Raw genomic sequence first — 26,937 nt, 5'->3', positions numbered from 1 at the left:
CCTTCTCCAGCAAGGAACTGGCAACCTTCACAGAAATGAACCAGTCGGCCAACCTCCCAGCTGTTGAGTCACCACTGCCAGGTGGATGCATTATGCACAGATTAAAATGCCATAATTAAAAGCTTTCGAAACATGAAAAGATTTTTTTCATTCATGACTTTTTGGAGATTCTTGCATTGAGGATCAGCAGGAGCTCAAATACTACATACCATATTTCTGAAAAAAGTGCTGAATTTTACCCTCCAGTATTTGTGAGGCCCTGCACATGCATGATCAAAGACATTCTTGACCTTAGTTGTCTTCAGTCATATGACAGGGAATTTTTTCTTTGCTTGTTTGTGTCATGGTTCAGGGCAACATTGCCTATATTCCCCCTCTGTAGCTCTCGAGGGCACCCACTGTAGGCTCCCAGTTCTTCAGCCCTCACCTCATTTGGGTAGACACCTGTGTGTGATTGGAAGTTTTCAGATTGCACAGTATCCTGCCTACACTGCGTTATCTCCTGCAAGCCAGACCATGCAAACAGGCCAAAGTCTGTGCTTTGCTAACTCGCCGAAGGCTATGAGCAGCTGTAATTGCCAGCAGCCACAAGTTACCCCTTTCTAAGCAAGCACATTTATTATTAAGGTGAAAGCATTGCAGAGAAGACATTTAAAAACAATAAAAGCACCTGCACACATGCTAAAAAGCTTACCGGAGATCACCCCCAATTCCAGCAAGGGCTCTGGTAGGAGTCAGTCCTTCAAACCCGAGAAAAGTTTTTTTCTGTTATTACAATTTCACGACAGTCTAGTGCAGAACTGGTACCTCCTCCCTCCATCCCAAGGAATAGATACGTCTTTCCTTTATTCAGTTTGGGCCTTTGATTATGAGACTCTGGGAACAGTTAATCATCAGACAATGGTCTCTTCCTTGGGGCATAGCTTCAAAAAGCTGGGGGTCTGTTCTGCCCTCCCCCTAGAAATTCCTCAGGCAAACCACTTGGCACTGTTTTGTCCCAAAGTCCATTTTTGTGTGGCCTGTTGGTCAGTGTAGTCTCTTGAAATTCATAACACTTTCCAAGGTTCACATCACATCTTCCCCCTTAGAGAGAGGTTACATACAATCCTGGCCCACAATGATACCTAAACCATTCATTTCATACAATGGACCCTCACTATACTTAAACGTAATTCGATATGGTCTCCCAGGGATATTGCAGAAAAATGCCGTATCTGTCATGGTTTGTTTCATGTCTCTTCGTATTTTAAGCTTTCTATTTATTTTGTTCTGGGGTGACTCAAATAGTGCGAGTGGATACTCCTACACTATTCTTTCCTGGCTGATTGGACACAAGGGATGAATGACAAGCAAATTCACTTCAAATACAGGAAAGTGTTTTCACCAATCTCCTTACTATGATTAAAGGCAAGGACGAATGGCAGCTAACAGTTGCTTGGATTAGCCGAAACTCTAGAGCCCCAAAACTGCTCTCCAGTTGGTGGAGCTGCTGGAAAAATTATTTTGGGGGGATCATTTTGATCAATAAGGTATTGATCCATACAATAAGGTCCTAATCCAGAGCCCACTGAAGTCAATGGAAAGATTCCAATCGACTTTAGCGGGCCCTAATACTTCAATCTGCTACTGAATAAAAGGTGCACCACCAAAGAAGAGATTCGCTTCAGGAGTCATTTCAGTCCTATCCTTCTTGGGAAAGTACAATACAATGCTATTCTGTTTAGTATCTTTCAGAGAAACTGTATTACCTAATGCTTTGCATGTGCAGAGATAAGTAATACAATTAAATACTAACAAAGGAAGAAACTGAGACTGGGCAAGGAAGAAAAGTCCATTTAAAATGGGGTTTGAAAACAGACAGAAGAGTGGCGTAGGCTACAGAGACAGGAACATTATTACATATGGCAGAAACCTCAAAGAAGCCTCTTACTTTAGTTGTAGCAAGACAGTGTGAAGGAATAGACAGAAGAGAAAGTACTCTTGTCTTTCAGAACCCCACCATCTATTTAAGACTAAGCTTGATAAGTTTATGAACAGGATGGTATGATGGGATAGCCTAATTTTGGCAATTAATTTGGCAATTGATCTTTGATTATCACAGGTAAGTATTCCCAGTGGTCTGTGATGGGATGTTAGATGGGGTGGGATCTGAGTTACTACAGAGAATTCTTTCCTAGGTGCTGGCTGGTGAGTCTTGCCCCCATGCTCAGGGTTTAGCTGATCGCCATATTTGGGATCGGGAAGGAATTTTCCTCCAGGGAAGATTGGCAGAGGCCCTGGAGGTTTTTCGCCTTCCTCTGCAGCATGGGGAACGGGTCACTTGCTGGAGGATTCTCTGCAGCTTGAGGTCTTCAAACCAGAATTTGAGGACTTCTATAACTCAGACATAGGTTAGGGGTTTGTTACAGGAGTGGATGGATGAGATTCTATGACCTGCATTGTGCAGGAGGTCAGACTAGATGATCTTAATGGTCCCTTCTGACCTTAAAATCTATGAGTCTATTCTTTAATACCTTTTAAAGTAAAAGGCTGCAAATTTTGTACATAGCTAGTCTACACCGCCATATGTTGCTATCACTCTCACCCTCATCCTGTTTGTCCACCATCTTTGCTTGCAGTTATATCGACTTTTGTTGCCTCTCGTCTTCAGCTGTAAGCAATTTGGGGCGAGGATTGTCTTTTTACTGCATCTCTGTACAGAGACCAGTACAATGGGTCCACAATCTGAGCTGAATGACTGGGAGAAAAATAATCATCGTATCTCTCTCTTACTTCCTGCCAAAATCTATGCTTCCATGAATGAGGCTGCAGTGCCTAATGTGCTGACGGACTAGTGCTTCGATCCTGTTCCTGGGAGAGTACCCCTTTCCAGAGATGACAAAGCCCGTTGTGATGTCACAGCAGGCTCTCTATTAGAGCTGTTTGGAATATTTTTGAGTAAATGAAATTAAGTCAAAATATGCTGTTTTGGTTCTGGACTGGGACATGGCAGGCCCAGGTTCAAGTCCCTGGTAAGCCTGATTCAGAATGACCTGGGATGAGAAAATCTGCTGTGAATGAGGCAGAGGAGGGGCTTGGTTCTGGGTCTCCCACATCTCAGGCAAGCGTCCTAAAAGGGGGTTGGGAAGATTTTTTTCTCTTTCTCTACCCCTACCCTCTGAATTGAAAGGTTCAGGTTTTGGACACAACCTCCCCGCCCTTCCTAAACTGAAAAGCTCAGGTTTTGATCTGAAAACGGACATTTCGACAGAATCCCATTTTCATGAAAATGTTGGAAAAACTTTATTTTCATGTCACTGCAGAACAAAAAACAAATGTCAAAACCTCGAAAGTTGCCCCAAAACAAACTTGTGATCCTCTGATCAGTTCTCCTACCCATCAATACGTTGATCATTTGTATGTGCTTTCTGGTACTTGCAGGCACAAATCACATTGGAGGGACATCCAAGTAATAGTTGCTGGAGGAAAATGGGAAGCTGGTTTGAGACACTGTTCAAAATCAGGCCCTTAGTCTTTCACATCAGGTTTCCTTATTCACCTATGTACTTATGGTCACTTATTCAGGACCATATGGTGTTCTTGATCAATACAGTTAACTCCCATTGCCAACTCTAAGCATACTACTTGCTCATGAAGGATTGTACACTGCAAGGCCCTAACAATATATAAATATTGCACATGATTCTTCTTTAGGTTCCTGGTCAACTATGGGCCAGTTGTTCTAATATTTACAAAATGATCTGTTGCTTTGTATGATCCTGTGCTTGATTTAAATGTCACTTTTTTCCTGATACTACTATAAATATATTCTTGTAACTTTCCACCCCTCTGTAAATCATTATTGGCAAAGGGATTAATTAAATAATTCTAAGAGTAGATGTGTACAGTGGGTTTTCAACAAATGTGCACATACCATTTGTTTACTTGGGTGAGTCTGCAAATGCTGTGTGTTTGCTTTGCACGCAGGCAGGTTTTTATTAATATTTATTGTGCTTAACGGATTAGGCCCTCTGGCAGTGATCTGCATGGGTTTGTACCTCTGGTTTTGCTTTCACTTTCAGGTTTGATCAAACCTAGAATCTAAAACCAATCATCAGCTGAAGCTACCAGCTTTCTCCCGATTTCATAAATTCTGCCATTTGCTGAAAATCATCCTTAAATTTCCTAGCAATGTTTAGTGAATCATTCAATGGATGGTTTGAATTTCAAGTTTATAGTATAGCCTGAAACCTAGTGAGTTTCCCTGGGTTTAAGTTTTCCCAGCAAACCTATTGCACAGCTCTAGTCTTAAACAAATTATGGTAAACTTGTGTAAAAACCACCATCATTACACCCACCCTCCATCTCAAGGGCCTGGTAGGTCAAAAGAGCATGCATGCCTGTGATACTTGTAATAAGACACAATTTGTAAAATGTGCACTCAAGAAGAAAGAAACGTTCACCAGAAAGGGTCTGCATGGTGTTATTGGAACCTTCTCCATTCTGCCCTGGAGTATTTTCCTTTTCTCTAGGTTGTGAGTGCGTTTAAACCCTGACACAATGGCATTTAAACACTTATTTCCTCCTCTCCCATTTTTCAATGCTAGCTACCTATAAATAACATCAAGCGGCAGGACCAGGGGTATTGAGCCTGCTTTCCCTCATATTTTCATTACTAGATTTCATTGCAGGGAATTCTGTGCTCATCATTCTATTTTAGGTCTGAGGTTTATTGTCTTTGTCCAGGAAATATTGGAAGGGCAGCTGTCTTTCTTCTCATTCTCTTGCCCATTCCCCTGAATGTTGAGTTGATACATCTTTCTGTAACTCTGCAAGCAAAAAAAAAGTGAGATAGGTTGTGTAGTTATTTAATAGCTCCATCAAATGAAGGCAGGATAAACATACAGTTCCCAAAGCCCCATTAATATTCCTCTTGCCAAAGAGAATTTCTTCAGAGTAAATTAAATGAACCATAGTATTTATTTAAGGCACAATTTTCCTGCTTGCTTTGCTACTCATTAGTATAATCTGAGTACAAAGTGCAAATTACTCTCTAGCGCTATTATTGCTGGTGCTGAGTCAGACTAAAACAACCTTGACTATTAAACTATCTGTCACGAGGCCATCGGTTGCCCCTGCACCCACATATGAGCCTGAGACCTCTTCTGGGTGCAATCATCAGTTCCTTTTATTTACAGTGTCAGCTCCCACTGGCTTCTGTTTACAGACCGCTCCAACCTTGAGGGTGGGGGACTGCTAGCTTCTCCAGCCAGCAGGGATGCACAGCCCTTGGCTCCTCCCTCTCCTTTCTTCCCCCTCCCTTCACTGCCTTCCTGCCAGCCCTATATAGCCCCCTGGCTAATGAGGCCTACAGTTGCTTCCCTTCTATCAGTTAGGCATGGCATACTCAGCCAGCCCCAATTAATGCTTCTTAATTGGAACTGGGCTAACAGAGGGCTGGCTCAGGACCTCCTGGCCACCACCTTGTTACACAATCCTTTCAAAGAAATAGAAAGAAAAATGCAGGCCAATATTCCAGAGGGAAATATGCCTCCAACAGGATGTGTGGTAATCACTAACAAAGTGCCACAAAGCTGTAATGTGTAACAGATTAATATCCCATTCTCTCATATCATACAGTGGCTTGTGTGTTTAGCAGGCCTGTTCTCTGCTAGCATATGTTAAACTCTGCATATCTGCTCCTTCACTACTGGAGCTAGTGGAGATGGCCAGCCCCTTCATGTGTTTTTAACTTTTAACTTAGAGTCCTGAGTTCAAGTCCCTTTGCATATGGTAAAAGCACAAGCTACTGCATTCTCGACCTTTTTGGGTTTGAATATCATGAATGAGATCCCGCCCTCATTGAAGTCAATGGCAAAACTAAGTGGAATAATATTTTGCCCCCTATATTTGCCCCAAAATAGTTCAACTGGAGACCCAGATTTTCAGAATTCTGTCCTTCAGTTTCACAGAGAGATGCATTATCTGTGGGTCTACAGTAAAGGTTTTCTTTCCTGTCTGTTCTATAGCATCATCCCAAATAAGGAGAAACTTAACATTTTACACTGGTCTTCTTTACCCGGAATATTGTCACCCAGAGTTTCACAGGCCTCCTGCCTCTACTCCTTTCCATTTGGAAAGTTAGAGGTATTATTCAAATTGATATCTAGGAGCAGTGCAAAGTTTATACATTTCCTAGACTGGATGGACTATGTAAGCTTTATTTCCAACATTCTTCCTTTTCTGGCCATGCCTCACTCATTTTCTGGTATACCTGTTCAGTAGTATCAATCTGCCTTACATTTTGAAACAAATGCTATTCTGTGGATCATGGCCTTAGAAAAGGGTCGGGGCTGTGAATTCTGAGTGTTACCTGGGAATGGTGGATACTAATTGAAGCTCTACTTAACAAGCTTCCTAAGTATCAAATTTGAGTTGCTGGGTCTTTAAAGCTCCAACCCCTTTGCCAAATAAATAGATTAGAGAACTTCTGACTAGAACTCATGAGTCCAAGCTGTGGGAAATGAAATTCATTGTTTTGTTCTTCAACCAGATGAGACAAAGGGCCTGATTCTGACAACCCCTCTCAGGCTAAGGAGTACTTTGCTCTGTGAGTGGCCTCACTGTTTTCAGTGAGATTACAAATTATCCAACGTGTGTAAGACTTTCAAAATGTGGTCCAAAGTGTTTTATGGTAGCTTTAAAATCTCAGAGCATAAAAAGCAAAAACAGAGAAGCATTGAATTGCTATCTCATAAAGGTGATTTCTTTCTGTATATGAAGCTGAGATCTATCCTCCAGCTTCACCTATTCTGAACTATATTTTTCATGTTTCACATCAACCTAGCTAAATAAAAAATGAGACCAATTGTTATTGTAACATTGTTATTTTAATTATACAGAAATAAAGCAATTCAGAGTAGAGAGTCCCTTAGGAACCTTTCGTCTGACTCCTTGCATGTGTGCATTGCAATGAGGTCTTCCTTGCATAATCCCAAAACATGTCTGCAGTCATAATTTTGTGCACGTAGGATTGTGCGGATAATGTTATTCCTTTGTATTATTTGGCACATGACATTGTCCAGTACTTTGTGATCATCTAATAAAGGACCCTGCTGAAAGATATATGTGCAAAAAGGGCAGATTCTAGTCGCTTGAGGAACACGAGCTATGAATTTCCAGACTCTTGCATGATTCAACTTTCAAGCTTAACATTACAATACTGTAGCTTTAATTACAGTTGGGAGGACACTTACATTCCAGAGTGTCACTACTGCAACACCAGCACATAAAATGTTTACGGGGAAGATTTTCAAAGGCACTGTATCTATTGGGTGTCTGGGAAGTGGGCGGGCGAAGCCCACCCACTGCTAAAGGATCCCCCCCAGCCTAAGGTGAGGAACCACAGGACCCACTGAGTTCGGGGGACAACTAATAAAAGAACAGGGACAGGAGTGAGGTCAAAGGGTCATAAGAAGGGAACCTGATGGGGACACCGAGCAGAGAACCCCGGACAGCGCCCACTGCTCCTCGAAGGCATCAAGGGAGCCAGTGGACGCCGCCCAGAGGAACTGCGCCCAGATGCGTGAATGAACCATGGATCGGAAACAAGCCCTACAGTCAACGGAGTCTCCATCGGCCAACCTCCTCTCCCTGGTCGCGTAGATGGCCTTTTTAGCCAGGGCGAGGAGGAGGTTGACCAGGAGGTCCCGGGACTTCGTGGGGCCATGGATAGGGAGTGCATACAGAAGGAGGTGAGGGGAAAAGTGCAGCCAGAAACGTAATAGGATGTTAGTGAGGAGCCGGTGTAGGGGCTGCAACCTGGCGCACTCTAAGTAAACCCTTTGCAGCTTAAAACAGCCCAGGAGGGGGCTGTAGCTGGAGCCAGAAGCCTGGGCTGATGGTGGGAGTGGCTGCAGCTGGGGGCCACGCCCCAAACTGAGCAATAAGGCTGTATAAGAAGGCCAGGGGAGCCAGAAGCAAAAAGAGTCTTCCTCTGGCTGTAGAGGGAGAAGGGCCTGGCTGCTGGGAACTAGACAGGGTACCTAGCGTGGAGCAGGGCTGGGGAAAGGCAGTAGAGCTGGGGAGCTCCTGCCTGGAAAGCCCCAGGCTGCAGCCTAGGATTAGGCCAAGAGGTACTGGGGTTGCAGGGTGCAACCCAGGGGTAGGCCAAGGCAGCAGGTCCAAACCCCTTTGCTGATGATGAGTGGCTGATACTGCAGTCTGCCCCAGGGCGTGGGGCTAGACAATGACTGGCAGTAGCCAATACTGAAGCAAAGTGGGGATAGAGGGTCGGGGGTTCCCAGGGAGGGGAAACCCTAAGGAAAAGGGGTTGCTGCCAGGGGGCAGAACCCCATGTAAAAGGGCACTGGGTCCAGGGAGTGACACGGGGGCCAGCCGGGACAGGTGGATTACTGGCCTGCAGAGGGAGCTCCAAGCTGGAATATTGAGCTAATTCCTGAAGTAACCAGCAGGAGGTGCTGCAGGGGTGAGGCCACCGGGTTACAGGCACAAAGAATACGTCGGGTACATCTACATTTTGAGCTGGCAGGTGTGATTCCCAGCTTACATAGATGTACCTGCACTATCTCTGCTTGAGCTAGTGCCTAAAACTAGCAAAGAATCCTGTGGCACCTTATAGACTAACAGACGTTTTGGAGCATGAGCTTTCGTGGGTGAATACCCACTTCCTCAGATGCATGTAGTGGAAATATCCAGGGGCAGGTATATATATGCTAGCAAGCAAGCTAGAGATAACGAGGTCAGTTCAATCAGGGAGGATGAGGCCCTGTTCTAGCAGTTGAGGTGTGAAAACCAAGAGAGGAAAAACTGGTTCTGTAGTTGGCAAGCCATTCACAGTCTTTGTTCAATCCTGAGCTGATGGTGTCAAATTTGCAGATGAACTGAAGCTCAGCAGTTTCTCTTTGAAGTCTGGTTTTTGAAGGGGTTTTAGCTGGGGGCTGAATGTGATGGCCAGTGGAGTCCTGTTGGTTTCTTTCTTGGGTTTGTCTTGCAGTAGGAGGCTTCTGGGTACACATCTGGCTCTGTTGATCTGTTTCCTTATTTCCTCATGCGGGTATTGTAGTTTTGAGAATGCTTGGTGGAGCTTTTGTAGGTGTTGGTCTCTGTCTGAGGGGTTAGAGCAGATGCGGTTGTACCTCAGTGCTTGGCTGTAGACAATGGATCTTGTGATGGCCATCACATACAGCCCCCAGCTAAAATCCCTCCAACGCATTATCAAGGATCTACAACCCATCCTGGACAATGATCCCACACTTTCACAGGCCTTGGGTGGCAGGCCAGTCCTTGCCCACAGGCAACCTGCCAACCTGAAACATATTCTCACCAGTAACTGCACACCGCACCATAATAACTCTAGCTCAGGAACCAATCCATGCAACAAACCTCGATGCCAACTCTGCCCACATATCTACACCAGCGACACCATCACAGGACCTAACCAGATCAGCCACACCATCACTGGTTCATTCACCTGCACATCCACCAATGTAATATACGCCATCCTATGCCAGCAATGCCCCTCTGCTATGTACATCGGCCAAACTGGACAGTCTCTACGGAAAAGGATAAATTGACACAAATCAGACATTAGGAATGGCAATATACAAAAACCTGTAGGAGAGCACTTCAACCTCCCTGGCCACACTATAGCAGACCTTAAGGTGGCCATCCTGCAGCAAAAAAACTTCAGGACCAGACTTCAAAGAGAAACTGCTGAGCTTCAGTTCATCTGCAAATTTGACACCATCAGCTCAGGATTGAACAAAGACTGTGAATGGCTTGCCAACTACAGAACCAGTTTCTCCTCTCTTGGTTTTCACACTTCAACTGCTAGAACAGGGCCTCATCCTCCCTGATTGAACTGACCTCATTATCTCCAGCTTGCTTGCTAGCATATATATACCTGCCCCTGGATATTTCCACTACATGCATCTGAGGAAGTGGGTATTCACCCACGAAAGCTCATGCTCCAAAACGTCTGTTAGTCTATAAGGTGCCACAGGATTCTTTGCTGCTTTTACAGATCCAGACTAACACGGCTACCCTTCTGATACTTGCCTAAAACTAGCAATGCGTCAGCAGTGGCATGAATAGTGACTCACTCTAGCTCCTAATTAATTAATTAATTTTTAATTAATCCCCAAATACGTATCCCGGGGGCCAGGCAGGAATGTACTTGGGGAAGCTGGTCCGACCGGCCTCCAGCGCTGCCACAGATGCGCTGCTATTTTCAGGCACTAGCTCGAGCAGAGCTAGCGCAGGTATCTCTCCACAAGCTGGGAATCACAACTTGCAGCTCAAATATAGACGTATCCTTAAACACCTGACTTCCATCTCCCCTTCAAATGGTTTGAGAAACTATTTTTTATTGAATTATAAGCAATATTTTAACTAGGACTTATTCCAGGCTCTAGACTAGATAGTCTTCAAAATGTCTTATTTTTTCATGAGCTAGCAAATTCCCCTATTTTAATGTTCCAATTACCAAGCAAGCACTTCTAATTGCAGCAAGCCCAGAGTTCTGAAGGAAAGTTTTGGGAATCAGTTGTTCCTGGTCCTGTTATTGTACTGAAGAAGACATTTTGTTATTGTACAATATACTTATTTTATATTGTTGTTGTAAAGTGTCCATTCCCATTAAATTATTGTATTTGGGCCAACATTTCAAACTTGGGTGCTTTAGGCCTGGTCTACACTAGGGTGGAGGTTGATGTAAGATACACAACTTCAGCTATGGGAATAGTGTAACTGAAGTCAACGTATCTTATTTCGATTTACCTCCCATCCTCACGGTGCAGGATCGACGGCCGCAGCTCCCCCATCAACTCTATTTCGTCGCTTACCCTGGTGGAGTTCCAGAGTCGACGGGAGCACATTCAGGGATTGATATGTCACATCTAGATGAGACGTGAGATATTGATCCCCGATAGATTGATTGCTACCCGCCAATCCGGCGGGTAGTCTGGACGTACCCTTAAAATTGGCTGCCTAAACTAATAATTAGGCACCAGAATACATGGCCTGATTTTTCAGAGGTGCCGATCGCCCCACAATTACCACTGATGCCAGTGTGATTGCAGGAGCTGAGTACTCCTGAAAACTAAATAGGGATTTAGAAGTCTAACAATATTTGAAAATGTTGACCTTGACATCTGGATTTTATGGCACTAGAGAGATTTTTAATAGTCTCATTGTGATCACTTCTTCTAGGGATCAACTTAACTCTTTATTGAAGACATATAACTATTTTTATACTGACCAAGAAAATCTGCAACTCTCCTATAATCAGGTAAGAAATGTAGGCAAACAGAACTATTTGAAAAGCACAGCAGGATAACAGCAGGAGGGGGCGCCAGTGAGCTGTTGGTACATACTGCAGGTGAGCTGTGGAACATGGGGTTTCAGATACCTTAGGAGTGAATTAGTGGCACATTAATGTATTATGTGGAGTGTGCTTCTTCACTTATAACATGAGTCTTTACAATATAAAACAAGCATGACAGCCAAATTCTACAGTTCTATTCTTCAAGAGTGGTGGAGAGCTGAAACTCACAGATCTAGGTTAGGTGAGTCATGAAAAGGGAAGGAGTTATTGACTCAGCAGCATGATCTCCCTGCCACCTCACTCCTTACTTTACAGGGAGTCTTACTCAGAGAGCTCCACAAGGATCCAGAATCATCAGCTGAGGGAGGCAGCATTGTGCCAGGACACTCTGTACCTCCTCCAACCCAAAGAAGGAAATCTCATGGTCATTGGTGCTCAAGTTTGCTATACATTTTTCAGTATCCTCCTCAACACAGGGAAACCCCCAATAGGAGCCTTTGGGGACAACAGCAATCGGGGTAGATCTTGGTAGAACAAGCCTAGCATAGGTCATGGGGCCAGGGCCCAGTGTGAAGGCAAGGGACCTCAGAGGGAATGGGTCTTGTTTCTGGTGCGTCTCCCAAAATCCCCTGGTTTCAAGGTCTGACTCATTCATTCTCTTCCACAGTGGAGAGCTTCCACTCTTCTGCCTTCACGGGAACACATGGGGCTCTCAAGGAAATAACTCTGGGAAAATAATCTGCAAAGGGGGAGCATGGGCTTCTCAATCTGTACTCAGTCAAAACTCCACTAAGTCATTAAGAGTTTTGCCACAATAAGGGCACTATGCAAGGACAACAGAATTTTGGCCTGATGCAAGGCCCATTAACCTCCACTGACATAAGTGGGTATTGGAGTGGGCCCTTTCCCCTTAATTTACTACGTAGCCCTGCAGTGTAGTCAGCAATCCACTCCATGACTGCAAAATCCAGGCCAGGACTTAAGCAGACCCTTTTTGGTGACACTCCAGCACAGACTTGGGTTCCTCAGTCTGGGAGCTAGAGTGCCAGGCTTGTCTGTGGCCTAGTCTGCACAAGGGGTGGGGCCAATGTAAGATGCACAACTTCAGATATGGGAATAACGTAGCTGAAGTCGACGTATCTTATTTCGACTTACCTTCCTTCCTCATGGCGCGGGATCGACGGCCGCGGCTCCCCCATGGACTCCACTACTGCCACTTGCCCTGGTGGAGTTCCGGAGTCAACGGGAGTGCGTTCAGGGATCGCTATATTGCATCTAGATATATTCCCTAGGTCCATCATAACACTGAACTCTGATTTTTTTTCAGCCAGAAGGCAGCAAACCAGTTATCGAGGGAATTCTAGCTATTTTTTGGGGAGTACGTTGTCCCATCTGGTTAAAAATCCAAGATGAGAAGCAAATTCCCCCTTTTGTGACTCTGAAGTCGCCAGAGCGTGTGAGTTTGTTCCCTAGTAAAAGGTAATATATTAACTTCTGTAAGCCTCATGGAGGGTGATGTTTTCACAGTCCAACTGTGAAGATAAAACAAAGATGACATTTGCACACCAGATACTATAAAGGCTCTACCTGGCCTTTGCATGGTGGAAGCCTGTGTAAGGTTTCATTTGTTGCTTGTTTGGCCTTGTGACAGCGTCTGCAATGCAGAAAGCAGACACTTTTTTGTAATGAATCCAGGCTTTAAAGTTGGATTTAAAAGTAGTTACAAAAATTAATGACAAAAAAAGCCTAATCTCTTATATGGGCTACTTGCATATCTGAGGTGGGGAACTCTGCACGTGTGAACTGAATTCCCCCTGCATTCTGCAGTTATGGTTGGGGAATGGCATATTTTCTTCCCTCCTCTCGCACCAGCAGATCCCCTGAGACAACTGAAAGCTGTGTGCTTCCTCCGTAAACCCTAAGCCAGAGCTCTGTTGCTAGGGAATCCTCTTCCATCCCCAGGAGGAAGCAGACTGAATCAGCATTAATTTAACTCACTAATGTCCCACAGGTTTCAGGGTGGTGAAATCACAGAGATCATCTGTCCCTGCCTCCAGGGCATAATTCTCAAATAGAAGCTGAACGACCTGATTTTGGTAATTTTCCTGATGACACTGCCTAGTATGCCATGTGGCCCATCTGTGACTTTTAGCAGCAGATATCCTCAACAGCCAGAGATGGGGCACTAAATGGGGAGGGTTCTGAGTTGCTACAGGGAATTCTTTCCCGGGTGTCTGGCTGGTGGGTCTTGCCCACATGCTCAGGGTTCAACTGATCGCCATTTTTGGGGTCAGGAAGGAATTTTTCCCCAGGTCAGATTGGCAGAGACCCTGGGTTTTTTGCCTTTCTCTGTAGCATGGGGCATGGGTCACTTGCAGGTTGAACCTAGTGCAAATAGTGGATTCTCTGTAACTTGAAGTCTTTACATCACAATTTGAGGACTTCAGTAACTCTGCCAGAGGCTAGGGGTCTATTACAGGAGTGGGTGGGTGAGGTTCTGTGGCCTGCGATGTGCAGGAGGTCAGAGTAGATGATCACAATGGGCCCTTCTGGCTATAAAATCTATGAGCCTATATCTAGAACAGGATTTTTTGTTCGATTTTTAGATAAAACACCAGATACTCATACTTTGCTCCATGTAGTACTTTAAAAGGGTAAGGCTGCGTGTCTATCAGAGAGGTCACGGAAGTCACAGATTCCATGGCTTCCGTGACTTCTGAAGCAGCCAGTGCTGGCTCAGTGGCTGCCCTGGGCCAGCCATAGCCCTTTGAGTGTGGGAGGGGGCTCAGGGCTGGGACAGGAGGGTGGGGTGCAGGGCGGCACTTACCCCCACCAGCATGTTCCTGCAGCTCCTAGGTGGAGGGGCAAGAGGGCTCCGTATACTGCCCATGCACGCAGGTGCCACTCCCGAAGCTCCCATTGGCTGCAGTTCCTGGCCAGTGGGAGCTGTGGAGCCAGCACTTGTGGCAGGAGCAGCGCGCACAGCCCCCCTCACTGCCCTTCCCCTAGGAGCTGCAGGGACACGCGGAGCCAGGTGGGGAGCCTGCAAGCCTCGCCAAACCTCCCCTCCCCTCCGCCCCTCCCAGCACCAGCACAGGTCCCGGGCCATGCACTGCTGCCCACTACCCCACCCCCTAGCATCAGCAGGGGTCCCGGTCCACCCTCCAACACCCCTGGACCAGTCCCCCAGAGCACCCCCGGCTGAAGTTTTAGTTAGGAGTATATAGTAAAAGTCATGGACAGGTCACGGGCCATGAATTTTTGTTTACTGACCATGACCTGTCCATGACTTTTACTAAAAATACCCATGTCTAAAATGTAGCCTTAAGTATGAGCCATGCACTTAATGATATGATCAGATTATTTTTCAAATATAGTTTCTGACACTTTTGCCATTATTTATTGAATATATTTCCATGCAAATTGTTTACTGCAGTACTTGATCAGTGCTATAGTTGGTCAAAGACTATTTGTCAAAAAATTGAATGAATAAGGGAATTATTTATACAGAGAAAGTTGGATCTATGGTTAAGGTACTTCATGGCATTTAGGAGAGCTTGGTTCCCACTGGACCACAGCTGGTCCCAGTTGGGCCACAGATTTCCTGTGTGACATCAGACAAGTCTCTTGTTATTGTTTTATTTATATTATCACAGTGTATAGGAGCCCTAGTCCTGGATGAGCACCCCATTGTGCTAGGAGTACAGATCTCTGTGGTCATCAGTTCTCCATCTGTAAAATGGAGATAATGAGACCTCATTGGCCGGTTTTATCTATATAGAGTATAAGCTCTTCAAAGCAGGAACTGTCTCGTATTATGTCTCTGCACAGTGTTTAGATCATTAGGACTTTCATCTCAGTTGGGATCCCTATGTGTAATTATAAAACTAATAATAAAGTGTGAATAATTTGACACATTTTTTTCCATAGTTGACCTGTTCTGCTTAGGTTTATGAGTAACCTGTGGTGCCCTTGGTCCCACATGTTTAGTAAAACATGATATTGTGATGTACTAGAGTTACCTACTTTATACCATCAAATGAAAGACTCTAACATGATGTTTACAGTTCTGAACCCGAACAGCCATCCTTATGTGATGCTTGGCTGGAACCTAAACTGAATTCACCCCAATTAAAAAAGAATATCAACCTGTAAATACATGCTTGATCCTTGTTTCAGGGGGATGATGCGCTGGGGCGAAGTTCATAATCTCCATCACATTAGCAAAGAGACACCAAATTCTTCAGAAGAACCCCCAAACTGTGAGGAAGGTCAGTGTTCTTTATATATTCATCAGAAAGTCCTCTTCTGTGACTGTGCCAGTACAATTGATAACAAAATTTAGCCCTGTCTGTGGGGAGGAGTATTAAGAGACCTCTTTCCCTGATTCCAGTTTTTAGACTTGAATACATTATAATAAATAGTAGTGATGGCAATACAGCTATGTGCTCATTATCTATATAGCAATCAGCCCATAATACTGAACTATACTATCTCTAAGGAGATTACTGGTACTTGCAGCCAGTTCAACTGATAACTCTGTGACTGCTTTATGAACACTGCAAACCATGATGCCTTTGTACCAGCTCCACCTACTGGCAAACAGTAGAAATGATGCTGCAAGAGGCACTGGGCTATAGTAAAAGGGAGGTGGAGTAGCTCTACAATGTTGATGATGTTTTATTTTGTCCAGGTTGCTTCTCTTACGAGAGCAGCACCCTGAAGCCAAGGAGTGTGCAGGAGCTCAACTCCCTGACCCCACACAGAACCAGAACCTTGAGTGATGCTGCACAAGTGAGGAAAAGGGCAAATTCCCCTACAATAGCAAGAAAAGATGTGGAAACGCACAGGTTCTCCATTAATGGGCATTTCTACAACTACGAGGTGTGAACGCTCTCCTGTGTTAAGTTACTGTGAATGCGGCAGAGAACTGATGAGGTGAAATGCAACGATTTGTTTATGGCTTGATTCTGCCCTAACCATCATCAGGTGAGGTGTGGCATGAGCGCTCAGTGGCCCAAGCCTCCAGAGAGCTCCCGTACAGTGTTACCGCCGTGTCTGCTGCACCATGCTTGAGGAGCGAGCAGTGTCCAACCTCCCCACTCTGTGTCTGGCTAGCTCAACTGGCTGGTAAAGAAGAGACATGGAGTCATGACTCTGCCCTCACCCTATCCCTCCTTGCCCTGTTCCCAGCACCTAATACAGCTGGGATTCCTGTACACACTGGTCTGTGGTTATGTCAGAGAAGGTAGGCCACAGAGGTGTGCCTTGCACTTGGAAGAGAGGTTTGGGATGGTCCTTCATTCCCATGGGATTTTATTCAGCAGCGTTGGACCCACCAAGCTCTGTCTCCTGCAGAGGCAAGCATTAGCCTTACGGCAAATGGTTCCATTGTGCCTGAGGAGAAGACAGTCATCTTCACCCTAGAGCTTTAATTGATCTTTTAGATATCCTGAGCCCAAACCGTTGAGCTCCTTGAAGCAAAGGGACAAGACTTTGAACCTGATGCAGTCTTCTCTGGGAAGCCAGCGTAGAGAGCAGGGGACTATGCATCTTTACTGAGATTCTGGACAGTACCTGTACAAGGTCACCACCCTGCCCTCTTAGGGGGCCCTGGCTCCCTTATGCACATCCACATGGGCTGACCAAAATCTTTTCCAGATGTGTTTGCTGACTGGAATAGCCCCCTGAGATGCACCTCCCAGTTTTACAAGGTCTTATTCCAACATGCAGTACTTCAGCATCATCTCACTAATTTTAATTGTTGTACACTACCTTCAAATGTTTGGGGTTTGTAATGTATTACTCTTGTTGTTTTTTTTTTAGCTCATTAATTGTTTTTTGGCCAGACATTAATTTAAGGTCTATTATCATAGGCTGTGACATGACAGGCACATTTGCTTCAATTTACCCTTTCAGAGTCCCCAGTAAATCTACTTCAGGCTCATTTGATTAAATAATACCCCTTCTTGGGGCCAGTTTATTACCAAGACACAGTTCATTGATTCCATCAACAAAAATCCCAAGCGCAGTCCATTTCCCATAACCCCCATACCTGGTCCTTTCAACCCTGATCTCCCCAGCAAGTATCCCACCAGTCTCTCTCCTGAAAGTCTTTCCATGGCCCAGTCCGGTGTCTTCCTCTTCCACCACACTTAGGCTTCTCATTGGTCCTTTTCTGTCAAGATGGCTAGCCCAGACCTTCCAGCTGGAGCACAAGCCCATTCTTCCTAGCAGGAACCCCCACAGCCCCTCTGCTGGGAGATCAACTTTACCAGGGGAGTGTTCCTCACTCCCCCGTGTCCTCTCACTCTTCCCCTGGGTACAGCTCTCCAACACAGAGACATCAGTGAGTAATCCTCTGTGGTGGTCCCCTTGCCTTCACAGTCCTCTCTGGCTTGGGGAGGTCAGCTAGCAAGCCCCCCCTTGCTGCTTTCTCTGCCTTCAGGCATCTTCCCCCAAGAAACACCTTCTGGCTCTGGCAACTGTCAGCTTTCCCTTTTCCTGACCTCACTCAGACAGCTCTGATTCACCATCTGTCTCTCTTGCTGGGTGTCTCCAACTCACCAGGTCTTGCTCCCATCCTGGTCTCTTTTGTCTAGGGTCAGCTGCCCTGATCCGCTACAGTCCCAGGTGTTGCCCTGTCCTTTTAATTGGGCATATTGGGAAACCCTGCTCTGGCACAAGGGCTCTGGACCTATTTCATTCCCAGGGACCAGGCAGACTGTGACAATCTTTACATACAAAAAAGTTTTAACCCTAATCTTTGGCCCTACTGAACTAAACTACTTTCCGAATGGAATATTTGAGCCAAATTCAGCACTCATATCTGCTGGGAAAATGCAGACTAGCTCCATTAAAATCAGCGAAATTAGCCTCAGAGTTAGTGATAACTGAGATCAGAATTTTGGCCTATTGCTTTTAGTGCTAAGAAATAAAAACTGTAATCTAGGATTTTGCAGTAGAAATGCTGTCATAGTTATAACTATAGTAGCTCAGAATATCTTCATAATATTCTAATTAATTATCTTTATATTCTTTCTTTCTTTCCTTTTTAAGAAACTAGAAAAAAAACAAAAAACACAAGAACCACGCATTGGATAAGTCTGTTCACAGAAATATGTCACACTGAAAAAAATTGGGAATTTTTACCAGGCTTTTAAAATACGCATAAGTAGATTTCAAGGAGCAGACAATTTCAAGCAAAGAAGGAATAATATACCTGATGCATGATGTATCATATTTTCCCAGAATGATTTTACAACAGTGTGTTTTCACCATATTGGTGTTAATGTCACATTTTCTTGCTCTTGTTTTTTAGACGTCAGTTTTCACTCCAGCCTTTGGATCAGAAACTAAAATAAGAATAAACAGTAACATGAAAACAGGAGAGGTAATAGAGCAACTGCTTCAGAAATTTAAGGTAATTCTCTTTGTGTGTGCGTGCACACACACACACAATGAATTCTGGAAAAGATAACCAGAATATAGAAATGCCTTCTGTTGCTGACTGTATCTAAGGACAAAAATATTATGGAGATTTGCCACAAACAGAAAGTATACCAAATGAAGTGTGCTATTGCCACTTTTAAGGATGAAGGTAGGCCTTATTTTCCTAAGGCTTCACAGGTGTTCTGAGACTAGTGACAAGTATTTGATGCTGTCATTACTCTAGTTTCCAGAGCAGAAGAAACTAGAGAATGACTTCATTATAATTATATTGACAGTAAGGAAAGCTGTACTATATCTTCTGCTTTTCCCAGACTTGGAAGCTAATGTATTGCTTAGTGCGTGTGACCATGTCTCCCTCTAGTGACAGGTCCTTTCAAATATGATTTGCTTATAACTAGTGACAGTTCATCAGCCCATACCAGTCAGGCTACAAAAAACATTTTGAAAACTCTGTTTTACTTAAATCTGTATATGTTTATCAGTCAAGGACAAACTGTGGTTTGATTTAAATGTCACAAGTCACTCTCTCCAGTAGCAAAAGAGGCTCAAATCTTGGTATAACTAATAGTGCCTCCTGAATCTGCCTTGTTACCATGGCAATTTACCACCCAGGAGTCACTTTATAAGGATGTTGCTGTGGTAACCACTGTCTGGTGCAGTCATAGCAGAATTATAGCAGTTAAACCCAGACTGCAGGGAGTTTGCAGAGGGTAAGGATGGGGCCTGCACCCTGTGCCTTCCCAGCCTCAGCCCCATGGGGTAGGCCCCGTGCATGAGGAGCTAATGTAGCAACTCCAGCTGCCTGGTCTGCTTGCCGCTGCTTCCATATAAACAAGGTAAGCTTTAATAGCTATTACATTGGGCAGGGTGGAAATAAATATTTTGTGATTTGTGCCTCACCTGCAAAAAAAAAAAAAAAAAAAAAGTCACCAGCTTCCACTGCTTACAGCAAAAGAAACGTTCCTTCAGCTCAAGTGGCAAGACCTGTGTTTTAGTGAGGAAGCTCCCCTGTTCAAACCTCACTGGTAAAACATGGCATCTGGATGTAGGCAGCCAAGGAACATTACAGGAGCAGAAAGGCTATTAAAAATAGGCTGCAATGATCTTTTATTCTGGGGTGACTAGAATAACCCTTCCTTTGGCCACTGTCTCCAGTCAAAACTCTCATACGTTCTCATAACTAAGGTGCCACTACCTCGATGCCCATAGCTTCTCTTATATTTGAATGTTACATAAAAAAATGCCAAAAGAACAGTTCTAAATTGTGGAATATAATCCCCTATCTGCAGTTCTTGCCATTTCAGAATCACTTTATACTGGAGATAATTAATAATAATAACAACAACAACAATAGTGCCTAGCTTTTATATAGTGCTTTAGATCGTTCTAATCTGACCTTGCTGCAGTACAGAACCCTTAAGTGTGAAGTCGGTGAAATGCAGTGGAACATGTTGTGAAGTAAAATGCTAAAAGGAGAATGTGGACTTTTATGAATAATACCCATAACTAATTTTGTAGTGTTATTTAGGCAAATCGGTGGTAGTAAATCCAAATTCTCTACTGTCGTGTCTCTACAGCTGGCAAATCTGATTGTCGCAAAAAGATTTGTATGGAATGTTAGTGTTTCCAGGGAAACAAAGGAAGTAGCGATCCATTACTATTTTGTGAGATGATCCACTGTGGGGATCCATTACTCTTTTGGAAAGTACAATGGTAGTTTTTATTAATTACATGGTAGCTGGGGGCAAAGGGAAGGAAAATGGTACCTTAGTGTGAGACCCTATGCAAAATCCAGAATCTTTAAGGGTGTCACACCTATGAATTTTTCTATCTACTATCAGTACTGAAAGCCCACTGTGATTTAAGATCACAAATTTCAGGTGCATCTCTGTTATCCGCTGACAGTTTAATGATGGGGAAATGTAGCATATGTGAAATCTGTCACTCAGTGCATTGAGTCAATTCTGGTTTTTCTTTGGCAGATTGAAAACAGTCCACAAGAATTTGCACTTTATATCATCCATGCATCAGGAGGTAAATAAGCCAAACAGTTTGTTTCTCTATTGCTCCACTTCTGATTATTCTTCCAATGGGTTTTGGAGGCTGCTCATATCTTTAACAAAAGGGACAGGCATTGGAGTTTTACCTGTGCTCTGCCAATTGGGGATTAGGTTGGTCTAAAACCATTCAAGAAGACCTGGTATGGTCTCTCAGTGGAAAACGGAACTTAATTTATTCATCATATACTTTGTATATATAATGTGTGTCAAGTTAACTTTGTTATTTTAGAAAAAGCAAAAATATGCTTATGGACCTAACTTCAGATAAAATGCTGTGAAACCCCACTGAGCACTTTGGAGTACCGGGTACCAGTTAAGTTTTTTGCAGGACGTTCTATTTGAAACCCATAGTATATTGCTCTCAAAGGGTAATAAAATACTTACATGAGGCAGCAACAGCCAAAATCTCTTTCAAATGGTGGCTGCCTGTCTATGAGGTCTGCAATTTTTATTCCTGTCATATTTTACATTGGCTTTCAGAATAAGGAAGCTAATCTTAACTCTCAGTTGTCCAGTTTATATTATTGTGCCTTCAGCAGAGTTTATCATTTAGTTTAGCAAAAATACCCTGCTTCCTTTATTTCATTAGAAAATAGTACATTTTGTAGGTTAAAAGTAACATTCACAGTGGTTAGGCCTACTTTGGACATAGGGGAATGTTTTGGTCATTCATGTCAAAATGTGAAAGATACAGAATGGTTTGCAGAATTAGTAAAATTGGGATTTTATTAAAGAGAAACTAAGGCTAAAATTTCCAAACCAGTGGGCCTGAAATTAGGCTCCTAAATCCATATTTCATCACCTAAATAGAAACTCCTGGTTCATTCTCTGCCAGTTTCTATTTCAATGCCTAAATAGAATTTTTGGGCCCTAATTTAGGTCCCTGGTTTGGAAATTTTGGCCTTAGATCTGTAGGACCATATGCTCCCATCGATCCTCATGTGGCACTCCCATTTATGTTAAGGACAGTTGTGTGTGTTAAATAAGAGCAGCGTATGTCCAAAGTGTGAAAGTAGTATGTCTGTCTAAGCAAAGAATTGGCCATATTATTTGGGTTAGGTATTAGTTACTACTGCTGTATGTTGTGCCATAATATGAACATGCATCAATTCGTTTGTTTTCATTCCCAGAAAAGAAAAGGCTCAAGAACACAGACACTCCACTGCTGGAGAGACTTTTACAGGGTCCCTCAGAAAAGATTGCCCAATTTTTTCTCATGGACAAGAATGCAGAAGAAGTTACCAGTGATGTATGTACATCCTCCTCGTTTTGCATATTTCCCAATACTCTTCCCATTTAACACACCTTACTGATGTGCATTTCTTGTGGTCCCCACAATAGGTTGCTCAGTACCTTAAATTTCACGTTCCTCTTCTGGAATCCTTTCTGCACAAACTAGATGAAGAAGAAGAACGGGAGATTCAACAGACAATTGCAAAGTAAGTAGGAGCAAACTAGGTAGGTTTGCTTTATTTGTTTAGTCTGAGAAAATACACTTCGTTCAAAGTCGTTGGTAGGTTCTACAAAGTAGCACCTAAATACAGCATGGTGCTATATTGTGGCTAGCTCTGCACAGATGTACAAAAATAGAGAGAGGGCGCAGGTAGCCTTCTCATTCCTCGGGCACACCTGCCAAGTAGCAGCCACAGTCTCACGGATTACCATCCCAGTGTGCAAGACCTGTGGATGTCTTCCAGGAACAACTGTCCTGAGCATACTGGCCAGCACGGCGTGCACACTGCACCCTTTGAATGGTGTTGCAGCTTCCACAGCCTCAGTGCTCCCAGAGATATTCTTGCTAAGTCAGTCAAAATGCCTCCAGGGACTGCCGCTGGGCCAGAGCTCACCTGCATCACACCCATACCCAAACTCGCACCCCCCCCCCCACCCATGATCTGTGGCTGTAAGTGCCAGAACAAATCCTGTAGTGTTTGCATAGCACTTAGCAATAATTTGCTAATAGAAGAAGGGAGGGTCAATGGTGAGGGTGCTAGCCTGGCACTCAGGAGACCCAGGTTCAGTTCCCTGCTCCACTGCCCCTGCCCTCAGTTCTCCAGCTGTAAAAGGAGGCTCGTAGTGCTGCCCTTATGAGGATAATTGTATTAAAGCAGAGATACTCAGACTGAGGCTCGGGAGCCACAAGTGGTTTTTAAATGTGTCTCCTCTGGCTCTTTGCAGGACATATTAAAACACTGTGATTTAATTATTAACCAATCAGGATGTTTTTACTATGTTATTAACTGATTATAATTGATAAAATAATAATACTTGGTCAGTCATTTTGCTGGGAGCATAATATATGTATATACATAAACTAACTATGTCCCCTGTTATACAGTTTAAATATGAATAGTACTATAGTAAATGAAACAACGAATTCACACTATGGTGGCTCTTTTGGGTAATGTCGATCACTAATTTGGCTCCTGAACCACTGAGATCTGAACATCACTGTATTAAAGATTGTGAAGTGTTCAGAGACTATAGTAACCCTAGTCTGGATAGATGTATAACTCAACACCCCTTAAAACTGCTCTTCAGCTAGCTGACATGCACTTTCCTGATGCCAGCCAAGGATATACCACAGTCACAGGCACTTTAAAAACACAGATAAATAGCTAAGGCTAGGTCTACGCTGGCAATTGAATGACAAAACTTTTGTCTTTCAGAGACGTTAATTCCCCGTCTCCCGCTCCTGAAAGACAAAAGTTTTGCTAACAACAGTGTTTTGTTGGCACGAGCGCTCTCCTGCTGACAACGCAAACGCCACTCATCTGGGGTGGAAGTTTTTTATCGGCAGGAGAACCAACAAACAGCGGCTACACTGCACGATTTTTAGCAGCACAGCTGTAATGACACAGTCACGTCACTAAAAGCCGTGTAGTGTAGACACAGCCTAAACATGTAGAGGACTTGTCACTGAAGTCAACAGAGAATGTCAATTTAAACCAGCTGATGATGTGGCCAAAACAAACAGGACAGGGAATCCAGAAAAATTCAGAAGTTTTCTAACAAAGTTGCCATTTTCCATCAGAAATTTTTTTTTCTGATGAAAAATTTCTGACCCATTCAAATATTTTGTTGAACATTTGAGCTGAATTTCTGCATAGTTCAGTGTGTTTTGAAATTATTGCTCTCTCTCTCTCTCTCTCTCTCTCTCTCTCTCTCTCTCTCCCTCCCCTTCAGATACGGTAGGGAGAAGGATATCATCCAGCAGCACCTTGACAGTAAAACAGTAATAAAAACGGAGACTACCGTATAATGTCGCAGCCTGCAGCTGATAAAACACTTCCTCTAAGCCAAAGGAGACTTAATTTTCTATCCCTTATATCCTTGGAAATATTGAGAATGTGCCATAATTCTGACATCTATAGCACATGGGCCTGTCAAGTGGGGTAGGAGGTGTTGCTGGTGACTGTGCATCTGGGATTGAAAAGAGACTCCACTACAATCTGAATGGGAATTAAGAAGAGCTGATAAAAATCATATTGTTCTCTAGCCTGGGTACTGCACATTGTGAACACTCATGTAACTTGAAACTTCAGAAAGGAGAAAAGCCAATTAAAAGGGCACAGCTTTGAAACCTGTTCACTTGCACCCCACTAGCCAGAGCCAGAGAGAAATATCGTAATCACCCAGATGGAGTAAGAAACATACCGAAAACTGAAAATAAAGTCACAGGCTGTCTTTGTTTTAGAGAAATCATTTAGTCTGAGTCTAGGGGTGTTCGTTAATGGATCTAGGGCCAAATTTACAAAGGTATTTAGGCACATAAGCAGCTGAGGTAGCTAAATCCCTTTGAAAGTCGATGGAAGTTAGGCACCTAAGTCTCTTCCCTTTGTAAATCAGACCTTTAGTGTTTTAGTTTGAATGAGAAGATCTGAAAAAGACCCTTCCCCTCATGCTTTGTATTTAATCAATTGATTAAAAATAAGAGGTTAATTTTTCACCTGAAACTCCTTTTTAAGTCACTGTTTATTGAGCTCTCTCTAAACATGATCACAATTGATCAGTTTCTTCAAGACCCCACAGAGGTATTTTCTTTTGGATAAGAAAGTGACTACTTTCCTATTTCCTTGTTCCTTCTTCTTTAGAGGCTGAGGTGGGCTCTGGTCAGCAGGCAAAAATATGTGTAGGCAGTACGATCCCAGTGGGTACCGCTGGGGCAGACTAGCATAATTTACCCATGTCCCAGGCATTGTGTGGCCACAGCACAGAGTCTGTATCAGTCTCTTCCTTAATATCAGTCACTTGGATCACGCATCCCAAGCATTTTGCTAAGGCCAAACTTGCTAAGTTGTGAAGAAAGCTCATCTAATTCATAGGAATAACTCACTGCCCCCTGTGATCAGGCTGTGCTTGCCTTTTGTCTTGTGGTTTCTATGTCCCATGCTGAGCTGTCATGTACTTATGCAAATTACACAGGACAAACATTGAGGGGTTGCTGTACCATAATGGACAATAGGCTGCCGAGGAACATAGTGGAATAAATTACACAAACATAAATAACCACTTTACTCTTGCCTGAGACATTGTAACTTGGATGGTGCATCAAAAATGAAAAGCACTGGTGTTAATGGGAATTATTATTTGTTATCAGCAACTAGTTTATTTTAATGTACAGCTTCTTATAATCCTGCCTGTGCACTTTAATAAAAAGTGCTTATTTTTTAGCTAAAACCATTCCGCAGTCAAGAATACTTAGTATTAAATATCTCAAAGCTAGAACTGTCCATTCCTTACACCAAGAAACGCAGCTACAGTATTTGAAAAGTTTCATTGCCAAACCTTAAAAAACAGGAAATATGAGCCAAAAGGTTTAAGCTTGTAAAGAGCAGGCCACATTTCAATGAAGTCCAGACCAGTTTATGGGTTTGGGTCAAACTCAAGTAAATTAAATGATTATGTGGTTTCCACCCAAAACCAAGCACAAGTTACAGTTTTAGCTGAGTTTCACATTGAGTTTTCAATTCACTTGACGATGGAGTGTAACCTTTGGCGCTGGTTAGATAGCACTACACCATAACTTACTTATTGTTATATTAATGTAACTGGAGTACAAGCCTTCTGGCTGATTAGAAATTATATAATTTGATTGTTTTAATCTTAATACAAAAAAGTATTTTTTGTTACTCTGGTCTCTCTCAATGGTTTGCAATGTATCCAGTGCATTATATGTTTGAAAAAATTCTAATGAGTGTTATGTAGAATGGCCTATGGAATTCAGCCTAGTAACTGGTGAGTAGTTATTTATGAATACAGAGTATGAAAATGTTGACATATTAAAATATTAATAACTCAATGACCTTGCTGAGATGTAAAAGCTCATCTATCTACAGGCCATATGGAAAATGCCTGGGAAAAATTCAGGTCAGGTCCAGTAACACCTACACGCACACAGTTCTTAATGTAGCAAAGCACTTAAGCATTGGCTTAACTTTAAGTAAGTGCTTAAATCCATTGGCTTTAATTGTTTAACCAAATCAGGCTTAAGTAGAGGGAGTTCTGCATTTACATAAAAGCTGCAAAATTGGTCCCACTGAGAGGGTAAGTGGCTAGATTTAAGGTACTTTAAATCTAATAGGTCTATTTTCAAATAAAATAAGCCATTCCAGTAGATTAAATTATGAGAGTAAAAGTTCATCCTTACAAAGGTTATCATGGAGGAAAACAGGCTCATATCCAATTATTCTTATTACATTTAAAGTAATGTCTCAATTAAGGGGAAAAACTAGTCTGTCTACATGGATCTTGGTCACCCTCTCATTGTGCATATTGTTTCAAGTGTCAAATTTATCTTCCATTTGGTACTTGAAGATCAGGAGCAGATACAACCTGGTAGCCTATGCTTTTGTTTTTTGTCAGGGCTGTAGAAATACAGCCCCTCAGAATGATCCTATCAAGTTACACTCATGTATATTGGGGTATATGTATCGTTTTCAGAAATCACAGAACTTAGCTTTAATGTGCTCTTCCTGCTTGGTAATGAGCCTTTAAAAAAAATAGAAGTACTTGTGGCACCTTAGAGACTAACACATTCATCGAATGCATAGAATGGAACATATAGTAAGAAGATATATCTACACACAGAGAACATGA

General features: G+C 43.2%; 1 protein-coding gene across 1 annotated transcript in view; it reads left to right on the top strand.

The window, feature by feature from the left end:
- RASSF6 (Ras association domain family member 6) overlaps nt 1-26,891 on the top strand; it is a 36,514-nt gene extending 9,623 nt beyond the window's left edge. The window contains exons 3-11 of the mRNA XM_030565217.1: nt 11,212-11,290; nt 12,654-12,805; nt 15,506-15,597; nt 16,020-16,210; nt 18,648-18,749; nt 20,761-20,812; nt 21,969-22,087; nt 22,180-22,277; nt 24,025-26,891. Of these exons, the coding sequence (XP_030421077.1) occupies nt 11,212-11,290; nt 12,654-12,805; nt 15,506-15,597; nt 16,020-16,210; nt 18,648-18,749; nt 20,761-20,812; nt 21,969-22,087; nt 22,180-22,277; nt 24,025-24,100 (961 nt within the window). The 3' untranslated portion in view covers nt 24,101-26,891. The remainder of the gene's footprint in view (nt 1-11,211; nt 11,291-12,653; nt 12,806-15,505; nt 15,598-16,019; nt 16,211-18,647; nt 18,750-20,760; nt 20,813-21,968; nt 22,088-22,179; nt 22,278-24,024) is intronic.
- Nucleotides 26,892-26,937: the final 46 nt, after the last annotated feature.

Source organism: Gopherus evgoodei, chromosome 5 (genome assembly GCF_007399415.2).
Source record: "Gopherus evgoodei ecotype Sinaloan lineage chromosome 5, rGopEvg1_v1.p, whole genome shotgun sequence".
Lineage (NCBI taxonomy): Eukaryota > Metazoa > Chordata > Testudines > Testudinidae > Gopherus > Gopherus evgoodei.
This window is presented reverse-complemented; position numbering and strand designations above follow the sequence as displayed.